At 37.3% G+C, this 15,361-nt stretch overlaps 1 protein-coding gene across 4 annotated transcripts; it reads right to left on the bottom strand.

Annotated features, from left to right (window-relative positions):
* Positions 1-5,290: 5,290 nt before the first annotated feature.
* Positions 5,291-15,158, bottom strand: DYRK3 (dual specificity tyrosine phosphorylation regulated kinase 3). Of its 4 annotated transcripts, XM_070941556.1 has the most exons (4): positions 12,237-12,310; positions 8,932-9,027; positions 8,365-8,426; positions 5,292-7,800 (listed from the first exon to the last, which is right to left on the bottom strand). In XM_070941556.1, the coding sequence occupies exons 3-4, from the start codon at positions 8,392-8,394 to the stop codon at positions 6,229-6,231; spliced, it is 1,602 nt and encodes a 533-aa protein (XP_070797657.1). In that variant the 5' UTR covers positions 8,395-8,426; positions 8,932-9,027; positions 12,237-12,310; the 3' UTR covers positions 5,292-6,228. The 4 variants fall into 4 exon arrangements, with proteins under 4 accessions (XP_070797655.1, XP_070797656.1, XP_070797657.1 ...); XM_070941554.1 differs by lacking the exons at positions 8,365-8,426; positions 8,932-9,027 and adding an exon at positions 15,004-15,158 and having other exon boundaries at positions 5,291-7,800; positions 12,237-12,348; XM_070941555.1 differs by lacking the exons at positions 8,365-8,426; positions 8,932-9,027 and adding an exon at positions 15,004-15,131 and having other exon boundaries at positions 5,291-7,800; positions 12,237-12,352.
* Positions 15,159-15,361: the final 203 nt, after the last annotated feature.

Here is a 15,361-nt window from a genome sequence, read left to right as displayed (position 1 = left end):
TTCAGTATTTATGAAACAGAAAGGAAAGGAAGTCATAAATAGTTAAAATAGCAGGAGGCAATCTTGGCTGAATTTTAAAATAGAATTCTTGAAACTCTCTGCTTTGTTTATGGATTTATCCTAATCCCCACTCAAGCTACTACATGCTGCATGTAAACATGCTTCAAGACACTGGGGAAAAATTGGTGGCAGAAGTCATGATGCTACAAGATAGTCCCTGTCTTACAACCAATCATTTAGTAACTCTTCAAAGTTACAGTGGCACTGAAAAAACTGACTAATGACCATTTTTCACACTTAACAACTATTGCAGCATCCCCGTGGTCATGTGATCAAAATTCAGGTGCTTGACAATTGGCATGTATTTATGACGACTGCAGTGTCCTGGGATCAAGTGATCAACTTTTGCAACCTTCTGACAAGCAAAATCAATGGGGAAGGCAGATTCAGCTAACAGCCATGTTACTAATGTAACAACTGCAGAGATTCACTTAACTGTGGCAAGAAAGGTCACAAAATGGGGCAAAACAGAATAATTATCTTGCTTACAAGAGAAATTTTGGGCTCAATTGTGATTGTAACTCGAGGACTACCTGTATGTTATTATGTCTTCAGTTGTTTTTTTATGCGAAGCAATGACAGAACGCTGATATTTTTTTTTTATTGTTTGGAAGCAAACTACCTTCCTTTCCATAACTTCTGATCTTATCTACCACTCATGGGGTGTTGATGAGGGTGGGTGTAGACTAGCAATTAATTTCCCCACTGCCATTTTTTTTTTCATGGAATAGGGATCCTTTTGACCCAGGAAAGCACAAAGCCCAGGGCATCAATTGAACTAATGTTTTGTATTTCCCAGTAGGGGGGGAAAGGGTAGTAATTAGCTCATGACTCATTGGCAGCATGTTCCCTGCATTTCAGTATTGGCAACATGAAGACAATTGGAAATCCATTTCAAACTGCTTTGGGAGGATTGGGGTATGAAAATAGTGCTAATATAGAAGTGCCCATACCGTTTGAGCTGAATTTACATTTTATTCAATTCTTCTTTCAAATAATGTGAATGTCAACTTAAAAGCTGATGACAAAGCAACTTCAACCTGCAGAGATTCCAGGAAATATACAGGATTTTTTTGAGACAGACTAGCTGGGGCCCTTCAGAGATGCCCTTCAGACTGTAACTCCCTGAAATGTCAACTCTTCTGTTCTTCAGCCATGTTGGCTAGAAATTTGGTGACTTGTTTCCACAACATATGCGGAGAATACCAGTTTGAGGAGAGCTGAATAATAAATTAGGTATCCAACTAAATAAGAAATGCATTATGATTGGTTGCATAGCAGACATGGGACTTTCCCAGCAGCAAAGGAAACTTTTAAATAAAAAGTCGAAGATCTGAACATAGGCACGTCCACTTCTATTCAATAGCAGAACTTGTAATATGGAAATAACTCAAAATGAAGAAGCTGCAATGTGAAAATAAATCTACTAATAGCAATAAAGCAATTTAGCAGCATTTTTACAAATATCAAATGATCTATTTGTGCAAAATGGAGTCTATGGGAAAACAAAGAGCACAAATGACTTCTTGAAGGAAGAAAAACAACCAGACATACTAAGGGAATGTTTGTTTAGAGAACAGGCATGAAAACAAATGAGATAGCTGATATGGACTCTTTAGAAAAGATTTCATAGATTGGAATGACTGAAGCTGTTTTCTGATGGATGCAAGAGTGCCTAAAAACACTTTTGAATGGATATAACAGCACTGGGTAGGAGATAATTCTAATCACCATATTAGGTAACTCTGCAAGCAAGCATCCATGGTTCCAAATCTGGAATTGGCACTTAACAAGATCTTAATAGATGATATAATGCACTTAGTACATTGCTTCTATTGACTCTGTTGTCATGGCCATGGAAGATGAATAATTATGAAGCTGCAGTGCTGTTAGAAAGGATCACATGCTCACTTTACTTGCAAAATATGCTAAACAGATATACCTAAAAATTAGTGCAAGGGCTAAAAGGTTGTTCCAAATTAATAATCTGTTCTGATTTATTTCCTCTTCTTTCATATTTTAAGATGTGTGGACTTCAAGTCCCAGAATTCCCAACCAGCATGTTGGTTGAAGTCCACACAATTTAAAATGTTGCTAAAGTTGAGAAACATGGGTTAACGGATGAAGTTATTTGTTTTGCGGTCTCTGCTGTATTTCTGAAGCCAATCTTATGTGGTGATATTTCCTGTGAATTCCTCCTATGATCTTTAAACAACTGAGCAAAGATTTGCGACTTATACAATAGCTTTTAACATTCAGCAGTCAAAGCCATGCATACATTCATAAAAGGAAAAAGAAAACATGGGGAGCCATTAGGAACTTGCCAAAAATAACTGAAGCCAGAGGATGGACATAAAAATGATTAGGAATATCCATGAAATGCTATGACACATTTGAAATAAATCCTCTTTTCCTCTTCTCTCCCTTCTTCACTACAGAAACTAAAATAGAATCTCCCAAGATTGTCTGTCCTGACCATATGCCTATAGCAAGAGCCTGCCCTAGACTGTATTTAGGCTGAGTGATAATCCACATAACTAATTATAATAAGCACGAAAGGGCAAACTGACACAAGGTTATTTCCAAGCGGGGAATGAAGTTAGGAGTGTAAAGGAGGAAGTATGAGCTGTTTTAAACAGCTCAGTAATAGGCAGAAAAAAAAACCACCTGTTGGCAGAATGTATATTATTTTTTTCTGAATAAATGAAGAGATGGCTTTATTTATTCACCTCAAGATTTCTATTGGACTCTCTTTAAATGAAGACTAGGATTAATTCCTTTAAGTCCAGTTTATACCTTGGATTCTTTGTTTGCCTCTCCAAATATTTACTTAATATTAAACATTAACATTATTTAAGCATTTATTTAATAAGGCTGATTTGCAATTAGATATTAAAATACAAAGCAGCTTGAACTGGACACAGCATTCTTGGTAGTTCTGCTGTCATTGCTTTGTTTACTAGTCTTTCACCACATCTGCACACCAACCAAGTTAGTGTGCAGAGATTAACTTAGTTCCCACATTTAGATGAACATTATTTCAAAATAGAAAACTTTTGGGGTATAAAACAATACCAATAAACCCTGTCTACTTATGGATACAGAATATTAGAGACCAGCGCCAAATGCTAAATAAGCCAATGTGCTGTTGTTGCATTTTCCTCAACGGCCATTTTATAGAAATGGACGGTTACTGTAGGATTTTATTCCTCAATTCATGAAATTACATAATTGTATCAGTTACCTCACTTACAAATACCGTATGCCTAAATTAACTTCCTTTCTTAATAGGAATGATAAAAACCCAAAAATTTCAGAAAAGATACTCTTTAATAGAAAATATCTTGTTTTACAGATGTTACAAGATGGAGAAATGATGCAAATAATTTTTGAAGATTTTTGTTTCCATAACGAATTGTCTATTAAAGGCAAGGGAAATGTTTTACTAATCCCGATACACCATCTGTTTGTGTGTTATTCTCCTTGAATTAGCAAGAATTACCATGGAGGAGCTTTTTCTGTTAAAGAAACAAGAAAATGGAAGGGGAAGCCCTTTTAAAAAAAGCTTAAAGATAGTAATTAAAGAGAAAATTGTTTACAATGAAACCTATTTGGTAAGCTTTCAATCAAATACAAGTAGTCTTCGACTTATGATCACAATTGAGCCCAGAATTTATGTTGCCAAGTGAGATGTTTGCTGAGTTTTGCCCCATTTTATGACTTTTCTTGTGACATTTGTTAAGTGAATCATTGCAGTTGTTAATAAAATGGTTGTTAAGTAAATCTGGCTTCCCTATTGACTTTGCTTGTCAGAAGGTCGCAAAAGGTGATCACATGACCCCAGGACACTGAAACCATCACAAACATGAACCAGTTGTCAAACATCCAAATGTAAATCACATGACCATGGGGATACTGCAACAGTCATAAATGTGAAAAAACGGTAATGTCACTTTTTTTTCAGTGCTGTTGTAACTTCGGTCACTAAATGAACTATTTTAAGTCAAGGACTATGTTTGTATTTTATTTCCCCAAGTGACCCGGATTTTATTGATGGTGACTTTTATCTGCAGGATTCAGCATTATTTAAAGCTATAAAAAATAACAAGCTATAATGTACCCCAGATATGTCGGTATAGCTTGTAGCTATTTTTGTGGAAATTTATTATATTTTATACAAAGGATGAACAATTAAAAAACAAAATGCAATCAGCTATAAATGTGCAACTAAGGTCAAGTTTTCAATGTTACAGGGTTTTTTATTGTACTTGCTCTTACTTCATTATTTTATTTTCTTTGTAAATTGCCCCAAATTCCTCAATTAATAGAATGAATGGCATACAAATGCAATAAACATTAAATGTTTATGCAGCAAAATAACGATGTTCAGAAGATTGTCTTGCCAAGGTGAAAGTAGATTGTTCCTTATCTGCAATATTAATGTCATAATTATTTCACATTATGTTAAACCATGCACCTTAAAAATAAAAAACAGTACATTTGTAATACACATGACATTTCTCAATAAGAGAAATACTTTATTCCAAGCGAATTTAAAAAAAAAACTATTCAAGTAGAGGGTTCCTTTAAATTGTGCTATACAAATGAATTAGGGAATAAATCCCATGAGGTCACTGGACATATCTCTAGAACGATATATGCAATGCTTTGTGCACTCAATGTCTGCTACTGCAATAAAATATTTTTATTTGAATCGCCTTGAGGATGTTCACAATCTAAAAAGCCTCAACCGTGATCATTATTACTGTTAAAACAGAATTCTTAATTTCAAATAATCTTAAATGGCTAGGCAGATGTAACAATCCAACAATCTGAAATAGAGAAATTAAGATATCTATTTGGAAATGGAATAATTTATATGTAAATGCAATAGGGCTTTCTGGTTCTGAAAAGTTAGCATCTATAAAATCTCCATTCTTGAGGACTCTTCACATTTTCCTACCTATGTAGTAGTAGTATTATTAACAGATGTACAGAAATTGCATTGCAATCTGAATGAACCGTTGACAGAATATCTAATCTAGCATATGTGACATTAACTCATGAGAGTAAACGCAAAAACAAGAGGAAGCAAATTGATTTCTCAGTGATTAGCTGTTCTACAAATTATTAGCTACAACACAGAATGCATCCAATGTGGAAAATGGAATTTAAATAATAGTTTAATTGATTAGTAAATATCCAATGTAAATGGCTACCATTAATAGTGATTCAATAAATTTGCACCATATAGCTAAACTGTACTTCAGGTCTGAGTAGTATTGTTTTGTCCTTTGCTAAAGATCAAGTCTTCATAATCAAGATCCTGAATGGGAAAACCAAGAGGCAAGCTTATTTGTGCTAGTAAAAATAGTTTTATTTTCCAGTATCCAGATGCTGCCCATTACATTTTCCTGTACAAAATATCTGAAGCACCCATTTTTTTTGCATTTAACTGAGATTTGAAAACAGCATTTTGCTTGGTTTGTCCTTTACTAAAAGCAACTTATTTTAATACACAAGAAATTTTCTCTGAAATATTTTTATCTCCATTTGTGATCAATTAATTCAATTTAAAATGTTGGAATGAAGAATTAAAAACATTAAAATGAGAGTCCAAAAACTATTATCTTCATAGCTCTGGCTCACCACACATTTTTGCAAGGTGCTTGTCTGCAAGAAATTTGAAGGAGAGTTCGTAAATTAATTTTGCAAACTCAGAAATCTTGTAGTTAAATGTAGAAAGTACTACAAAATAATTCCTAAACAACAAAAAGCTTAAGAAGTTGTGCTTTTTGACCAGCTTTCTGTAAGGAATTTACTATTAAGTGCAATTATCTTGAAACCACATTGCACTCAATTTTCTGGTTACATGACTGCCTGCATAAACAAGTGATTTTGTGGTTTATTATAACACTGCTCTAAAATCTGTTATACATCATGTGATCTCACTGAATAAAACAAATGTATACAATAAGCATCCCATTCTAGCTGAAACAATTTGATTAAATAATTATAGCCCTTAAAATGCTTGTTTTCATTCAGGTTTTTTTTACACAAGTTTCAGCCTTCAATAATCTTTTCCCCATGCCCTACACTAATCTCTTTGTCATTCAAGGAGATAATAATAAACACAGAATATGTACCCTGGGAATATATAATTCTCTATTAGCTGACCAGTTTTGGTAGCACAGTACATAGAGGTATATTGGCATTTGAATCAGACATTAGATTAGCTCTCAGTTTGTTTGCTACCCCAACAACTGGGGGTAATCTGGAATTTATCCCTGGGAAAGCGCTTGTATAGTGAGCAATCCGTTTGCCTGAACTTTTATCCACGCTGGGAGGCTTAGGTACTCGTTTACAAATCCAAGGATGTCTTAAAGCTTGGCTAGGAGTCATCCTTGCAGAAGGATCCCAATTAAGACATTCTTTTAAGAACTCTATAAACAAAGAGTCATCGCAGCCTTTTAATGCTGTGATCCAGTCCTTGTTGCCTGGAGCACTGCGCATTTTACCCCTTCGTGATCTGCTACCATTAAGAATAACTTTCCCATCTGCTTGAGTTGTTACACTGCAATAGCGAGGATGACCTTTTGAATTGATGAAGTTTTTGGCTCGCTTGGATTGGTCTAGCAATTTCTGTGGAGGCACTCCAAGGAGCTCCATCATACAAGCTAGCTGATCACCCTCATCCTCTCCTGGAAACAAAGGATAACCAGTCAGAAGTTCCACCAGAATACAGCCAAAACTCCACATATCTATGGGCATCCCATAGCGGCTTCCCAGGATAACTTCTGGAGCTCTGTAAAACCGAGACTGTATGTAAGTATAAACTCTTTGGTGTTCAAAACAACTAGATCCAAAATCTATTACTTTGATTCCACTCCGTCCTTGCTGTTTCAGAAGAATATTTTCAGGTTTTAAGTCACAATGTATAATTTTGTTTCTGAATAGCCCCTCCAGACATTGCAATATTGAGTGGGCAAATTTACGTACAAGCTGCACACTGAAGCCTTGAAACTTGTTTCTTTTGATCAGCTCATATAGATTCATGCTCAAGAGCTCAAAAGTCATACATATATGATTCCGAAAGGTAAAGCTTTCTAGCATGTGAATAACATTCATGCTGCCAGTTTTATCTTGCTTTTTGAGATGTTCCAGGATGCGTATTTCTTCTGCCGCTTGCCGGTGAAACCGTTTCTCATTGCGCACCATCTTTAGAGCCAAATGTTGGTGGTGTTTGTGATCAAACACTTTAGCTACTTGGCCAAAGCTGCCTTTCCCAATTATTTTAAGTACTTCATATCGGTACGCAAGATGGTCATGAGGTACATGAACGTAGCTGCCTTGTTCATCATCATATCCAGCATTGTTTGGGCCACCACTAACTCCCTGTCTTTTCTTTGCATTTGGACCCACAAAATAGATTTCAGGAAAATTAAATATTTCTTGTTGCTCATAGGCTGTTAAATGCTGTTTATATTGCTTCAGTGCTTGCTCTGCAGACTGACAACCAGCTTTCTGTGCTTTTATTGAGCTGCCACTATTTTTGATGGTGCAGACACTATCAGCGCTTTTATTTTTTACTGGAGTCGGAAATGATCTTTCAGAGCCATTTATTCCAGTGGACTGCAGAGTACTGCTCCTTCTATTTCCAGAGTCTTCAAATAATTGCTCAACTTTGATTTGGCTCCCAGTCAAAGGATGATCCTTCATTGTGATTGTGCTAGTAGTTACCTTTAAAGATGAAACAGAAAATCCTTAGAATTCACAAATTTAACATTTGGGAAACAGCAATAGTAATTTAACTTCAGAAGAAATATGTAGTCATAAATTAATGTTTACATAAACCTGATATAGTGTATTAGCATGCACTAAAGTAGTTTTGCAACATTTACTCTTCAGTCAGCATAGCAACAAGTAATGAAAATATAGCTTGAAGAAACAAAGAACTTGCAAATTATGATTTTACCGTGTTTCCCCGAAAATAAGACCATGTCTTATATTTTTTTGAACCCTGAAATAAGCACTTGGCCTTATTGCCATACACTCAAAAGCCCGATTGGGCTTATTATTAGGGGGTGTCTTATTTTGGGTAAAACAGGGTACTAGCTCAAAAACAGCAAACTGAAGAAAAGATAAATAACCACAGATTATGAATGAAACCTTTTCAAAAGGATTAAGACAGAATAATTTGGTTACCAAAAATTCCTTATTGCTCTTAAATTAGTGCATTCCACTTCTCTTTAACCTTTTATGAAGGCATGTTTGTATGTTTTGTAGTCTAGAATACTAACTTACTTTTGAGCCCTGCAGAGAGTTTTGTTCCATGCATGAAGAAATTAAATATTTTTCCTACAAAACTGCAAATCAGATAGAAAACATTAAAAATGATTTATCTCAATTTGAAACAATTGTTAACTTTGGAGACTCACTTCAGATTCTATTTCAGTATAGGCAATGTGAGCAATAGACTCCCAAGTAATGCAATGAAGCAAACAATGTCCTATCCTAAAAATTGGTGCAGAGTAAGCTACTTTGCAAGTGTATTGAATGAATGAATAAGCCACTATTACAAGATTTGGTTAGGTCATCTTCATTTTGCAAAGTACCTTGTTGAGTCCACAAGGCAGACTAGCATATGTCTGACATACCTCATTGATTTCTGCAAGGCAAGTACTAAATTTATGAAATAACTGTAAAGAACTGCTGAGACATCTAGTTTTGACTTAAAACTTCAAAAAAAATGAAACCAACATTTGCAATTAAATAACAGCTTTGATATGCTATCTTCTTCCATTTCTATAGCAAATTTTTACTCCACCAAAACAGCAAATTAATAACTCTTTTGTAAAACTATTTGTATACCTTTTTCAATGAAATGCCAAAACAGTTAACGACATTGGTTCAGAAAATGCAGTTTCAGGACATCAAGATCTGTATTTTACTGCTTAACTGCTATATCTGTTTGGAAAATATAGACAGTGTATTTTGAGACGTACAACTTTCTTAGAAGTCACAGAAAATATGATGCAGAGAATTAGCATGTTAACAGATTATTCAGTAACTATGGTTGACCTGAGCAGAAAGAGGAATGCTATAAAATTTTGAATAAGATGGCCCCTTGCAGGATATTAACCTAATCCAATTGGCAATTCTTTATTAATTCAGAGCAACTGAGCAACCAGGTTTCAAAGACCTCTATTTTCAGAAACATTTAATACATAATGGACAAAAAATTCTGGACACATTTTTTGCATTTTGCTGATAATGGCGGAGGAAAAAAAATAGAATAGCAATACGGAGTCCAAACAGGAAATGAACCTGAACTGTTAATTTGTCCTGCATGCAATACTTAGATAAAATATAAGATAGAAAAAGTCTAAAGTTAAACATTAGCAATATGCTTATATTTACATTACCAATATATTTATATTTACTTTGTAGTAACAGAGAATGAAAAAAGAATTGGCAGAGAAGCATTTTTCACATCTGTTCTTTGGATAGTGGAAAATTCAGCCTCTAAACTATGCTTCATAGAAACTGTATGCAATAACTTATCTTTTATAATAAAAAGCAGGTTTCTTGTTTTCATATGCCAGACAAAAAGATAGCCAATTGCCAGAAAAAAATATTTGCTTAGTGTCTTAGAAATTCAAAAGACTTGACAAGAAAATGACAGGTAATTAGTTCCCCAAAGGCTATGGAATGCAGGAAGGCAGGCAAGTGCCACAAGAAGTGCTATGGAGTGCAGGTGAGCAACTTGCCAGCTTCCCCACTGACTTTGCTGTGGAAAACCAGCAAAGAAGGTCCCAAATGGTAATCATGGGACTGTGGTACATTGCAACTATCATAATAGCAAGTCAGTTGTCAAGTACTCAAATTACAATCACATGAGTCTGGGGACATTGCGATGGCTGCAACTTTGGGGACTGGTTGTAAGTCATTCTCGTTCAGCACTGTTGTAACTCTGAATAGATGCTGAATGAGTGGTTGTAGCCTGAGGAATACCTGTAAAAATCATAGGACGTGCCTTTTCATATTGCCTATCTATAAAGTCCATGTATATGGTATATGACAGCGATGGTGCGCGTGGATGGCACCAAGTGCCAAAAGGGAAACACTTCATGCATGCACGCTCATCATGGCTGTGACCAGGAAGAGGAGCTGCTCAGGGGGCATGTGCACACCAGATAAGGTACTTCTGGTTTCCGGTGCACACATGCGTGCAAGCCAGCAAGTCTTCCGCGCATGCACACATGGACATCAGCTGGCTGGCGCACATGCTCACACTGGAAAACGGAAGACCAGCTCTTCCAATTTCCGGCACTGCAGAAAGGCCAGCTGATCGTCGTGTGCGCCAGAAACCCAAAAGAGGAACGGGCGATGTCGCACGTGCCAGGCAACATGGCTCTATGTGCCATTTTGGGCATGTCTGACATAGGTTCACCATCACAGGTATATGATAAGTGGCAAATCTTTGGTCATGTTTTCTTTCTATGATACACATATTATACACAAAACAACCTCAATGTCCTTCATTGAGTAAGTCAATATAAGAAATGTGGATTATAAAGCCTGATGCATACATCTTTATATCATCATATCAATACATTGATATATCATCATATATCAATACTACTAATATAATCACTATATTACAGCTTGTCAATAATGCAATAATTCCTCTTTGAAATGTCTAAGGGCTTCAACTGACTTGATCCAATTTATAAGATTCGACCCATTGTATTTGCTTTTGAATCTCTTTGCCAAATTCAAATATCATTTCCCCCCTCTTAGCCATAAGCTTCCGAGAAGCAATTATGGCATGCATGAAAGCATGCTATAACTACACAGGCCAACCTCTTCTTTCAATGATCAATTATGCAACCAAGTTTTGGGTTTGCTTGAATATTTTTGTTGCTTGAAAGTATTTGCAGAGCATCATACTGTTACAGCTGTTGTCACAATTGGACATACTTGCTGCAATCTAACCAGTCCTCTCTAACAAGCTGACAAGATACATAATTTTAAGACATATATCATTTCTACAAAAACAATCGAAGTTACAGAAAACATTACTGTTCCCCCCAAAAAAATAGGAAATTCCTTTTTGTATTTTAAAAAAACCCAGTAAATTTCAGTCCTGTAATTAAACTTAGCTAATTGACAGTAACTCTTAAGAATATTGACTATGGAACGGCCATAGATACATACGATATGTAACTATAATGTAAACCCTTCTTTTCAGTAAAGAGATGCTCTCCAATGCTTACTTTTTCTGCAAAGAAATATTTACTGACATGTTTCTAATCTATTTCACCATAAAAAATAATTATTATGCAAATGCAAATCTTTTCAATTCTACCAGAGAAAAAAGCTACTCGTGTCACTTATATTGAGTAAATACAGTGGTTAAAATAATGATACAGGCATTTATTACAGAACTACTTGTAACATTCTTTTTTTTTTTAAATCCCTATTTTATTTTGCACATTTTAATTGGGCTTGGAGTTTGTTTTCAAACATGTGCATATTGGCATTTAAAACGTCAACCTCCCACTTTTCTTTTTTATTGAAAAAGTTTTACAAATACAAATTTTCCCATTTCCCCACCCCCTTTCCCGCCCTAACCCTCCCCTCCTCCCATGACTTCCCCAAGGTGAAATCCAAATTCAAATCATTTTATATCATATCATACTTTACCGCCCTTCTATTCTCCCCCCTGTGTACTATACATTTCTACATAACATTAAACTACAAGTTATCTGGTACTTCCTAGTTTGAGAACTACTTGTAACATTCTTAATCATGCTGAATGGTTGGAAAAGATAGTAGACACAATATTTAACCACCGCTTTCTGCTGATATAGATGTACTTGTAGGGTTATGCAGTTTTTCAGGCTATATTTGAAAGAAGTTCCTTAATGTACAAGAGTGAATGCAGCACGCCTGTGCAGCTTGTTAAAGCAGCCATGAGATCCTGGAAACAAATGTAGCTACACATAGATGTCACATCTGCACAATAAAGCAGCTATTTTGAATCAAATCAGAAGCACTGCATAATCTTGGTATTAATATTCTAGCTTGTTTAACATCTAGTTTGTGTTGTCCCCATTTAGTTTGTGTTGTCCCTACAGTAACAAAACTCAAGCAGCAGGAAAATTACTTACATTAGATCTCCCTAGTGAAGGAAAACCAGAAGGGGTGCATTCTTCATTTGTAGGTTCTGGACATCTAATCTGATCTATTCTCATATAAGAGTCATACAAGCCATCTCCAAACCTGGCTGGAAATAACAAAATGATCAGTAAAAATGAACACAAATTCTTATAAGCATTATTTTAAATTTCAGTAATAATCCCAAACTCTTATTGGAGTCCTCCAACAAACCCCAAAATCCAAATGATGTGGCTGCAGATAATCAGAAACAACAGCATTTTATCTCCTCTCTTTTTTCATTAAAAAGGAAAAAATCTATAATAGGCATTGAGCGTGTACAATTCTTTTTTGTTTGTTTGTATAATAACAAGGAACAGGAATATTAGTATTTAGCAGATTTTCACCTTTGCCTAATCTGTCCTACCACACTCACTTTTGGGAGATACCATTCTCAGGACTGCCTTAGAAGCCAGCAACAGAAACCTGTCCAATATTGATTCTTTTCTCTGTCTTGCGAAGAGAAAACCAACAACTTTTGTAGATTATTGCAATATTCCCAAATAATATAGGATTCCACCATTGAATTGCCAGAATACCACAACCACTATTTATGAGCATTTAGAATCATGAGTTAGTTACCAATTTTTAAAAAATCATCTCAGCAGTATCTGCTAAAGAAAAAATGTAGGTGATAAGATAGACACATGTTGTATCTATGATTTGAAATTAGATTTCTTTGAAAGTAAACTAAGATGCAATTGTCCTCAGCAATCATGAATCAGTATGTTGACTAAATTAGGAAGAATTACAGCTTCAAAAATACAGTTTGAAACTCAAGACATTTAATAAATAACCCCCTAAAACAATAAACTTACTCAAACTTAATACAGGAAGTACGGGTATATGGATCACATAATTATTCATCCAGTTTATAATTCTGCCTAGGCTTGTTTGGAAATAACTTCTAGAAAGCAATTGTATTATACCCATGACCTGATGGGCTTTTATTTCCCTTGGAATAAAAGTAGCTTGCCTTTAACATTAGCCAACTGGGAACATGAAGGATATTGCCCTGGTCACATTTATGACTTGCCTGAATTCATCCAGCTGGACACTGTTAGACAAAGAACACTGAACCAGAGGAGCTACTAGTCTGAACAAAGTTCTTATGTTCCCATCATTTGCTTCAATGTAATAATGCACTGAATAGAGTTATGAATATTATTTTGTCTTGTTCTGATCTGTTGAGTAATGCTCAACAAGTAATGCTTCACCCAAGTAAAGCCAATTTTTTCTCTCCATGATTTCACTTATTTACAAATGTTTGTAGTGCAAACAGAATCTGGCAGAAATTAACAAATGTTGTGTTTTGTTTCTGGAATTGCTGTTTTAAAAGAATTCTATTAAGTATTCCAAAATTTTAAAACTGCCTCTAACATGAAAAAGGAAGAGTTGCTGAGCTTCCTCTTGCTTAATCACAGATTTTTTTAAAAAAACCTTGGGATTACAAACAAGCAAATACACATTTATGGTAATTACTGCTGACTGGAAGGAATGCTCCTTGCCTTCTAGTTAACAGTTTAAAAATAAAATGAAGCAGGGGCCAGCTAAATTATTACCAAAGGGAAAAATCTTTAAAAATTTCCTTATGCATAATTTGGCAGCGAGTTGAAATAATCTGGCCCGCTTCTCGAAGTCACAGCGTACACCGAATATTTCTAGTAAGCAAGACCATTTTGGCTCCAACAGTTACTGTACTTCATCTCTACCGTTATACACGTGAAGGGTAAAAAAAAAAAAAGGCAAGTGTTACAACATCCCCAAACAATAAAATCCAAACGTGGTTTCTACAGTGGGGGCCAACGAAAGGAGCACCAACCCCTCCCAATTGGGGCTCGCTTGTCCGTTACCGTTGGACGGCGGCTATTCGGATTGTAGGGGGTTTTTTTTTGTGGGGGGGGGAAGTATTGTTCATGTGATTGTTTCCCATCGGTCTCTCTGGGAAACGGTGCTAAAAAAAAAAACGTTTCTCGAGCCTCTCTGGTCTACATTTTTGCCCATTATCCCCGATTCAAAATATACAGTATAGGCGCCGGGCTTTGCTGCAAGCCCCATGCGCCAGCCTCCCGCCACGAATCCGGCAACCGGCCGTTTTTCTCGTTCCGATCGTCCCTTTTCCCCACGCGGCCCCGCCGCCTCCTACAAAAGTTCCAGCCCTTCCTGCGAAGGAGACGTGCGGACCGTCGCCCCGGCTCCTCTTCCTCCCACCAAGGGGCAGGGTTGACACCCCCCCCCCTTTATCCTTAACCCTACATCCCTCAAAACCGCTTCCCGTTCGCAGACGACCTCCACGATCGTGTGCCTGGGATGAGCCGCCTGGCGAAGGATGGGCAGGAAAGGCTTGGCTGTAAATTAAAGAAGGGCTCCTTGGTGTTGTGCTCTCTGAGCTTGGCTGCTTTCTCGCAGGCGTTTCGTTGCCGTTTCATTACTCAGGGAGGAAAGAGCCCAGCAGGTCGGGGGGTGGGGGAGGAAGACACTCTTCATTTTTCAAGCCCCCTCCTCCGCGATCTCCCACCAACACACCCGCCACACAAAATACACTCCCTGTAAAAAGCGGCCTCGCCTCTGCAAAGGCACGCCAACGGCGGAGTGCCTGGAAAGCAGGAAGCCAGACAGTCCCAAGGCCCAGCCACAAAAAGCCCGACCCACGCCCGCAAGGAACGGAAAGGAGGGGTCCACGGAAAAGACCCAAGGAGCCCCTTAAGCTTCCCCCAGTACCTGCCGAGAGGGGACCTTCCGACTTCCTGCTCAGCAGCATCATAACGTGCAGGATACCTGGGGAAAAGCCCGCGGGCCGTACGCCCCATCACCGTGTCCAGGCCTGCCCGGTCCCCAGATTCCCCCGCCTTCGGGGCCTGCCGCTCGCTCTAGTATCGGAGGTTGTAGTCGAGCAGGCAGGGACGTGGTAGCGCTGAACGCGCGGTTGCTAAGGGAACGTCTGCTTGGGTCGTTGTGCGCTTGCGCGGTGGGGAGGGGCTGAAGCGAAGGGCAAGAACGCTCTTTCCCCCCCCCCCCCCAAGCGTTTCTTCAGCGATTGAAGTGTAAAATGTGCTTGAGCCAAGCGACTTTATATCGC

This window comes from Pituophis catenifer, unplaced genomic scaffold (assembly GCF_029215685.1).
Source record: "Pituophis catenifer annectens isolate HBS135680 unplaced genomic scaffold, rPitCat1.0.hap2 SCAF_3, whole genome shotgun sequence".
Classification (NCBI taxonomy): domain Eukaryota; kingdom Metazoa; phylum Chordata; class Lepidosauria; order Squamata; family Colubridae; genus Pituophis; species Pituophis catenifer.
The sequence above is the reverse complement of the archived record's forward strand: the minus strand, read 5'-3'. Positions and strand labels throughout refer to the sequence as shown.

Coding starts and splice junctions, on each gene's coding strand:
- DYRK3 (XM_070941554.1), bottom strand. CDS start 15,092: ATGGGGCGTACGGCCCGCGGGCTTTTCCCCAGGTATCCTGCACGTTAT. Junction 12,349..15,003: donor GGAAGGTCCCCTCTCGGCAG/GTACTGGGGGAA, acceptor ATTTCCAGCCAG/GTTTGGAGATGGCTTGTATG. Junction 7,801..12,236: donor CTTCACTAGGGAGATCTAAT/GTAAGTAATTTT, acceptor TCATCTTTAAAG/GTAACTACTAGCACAATCAC.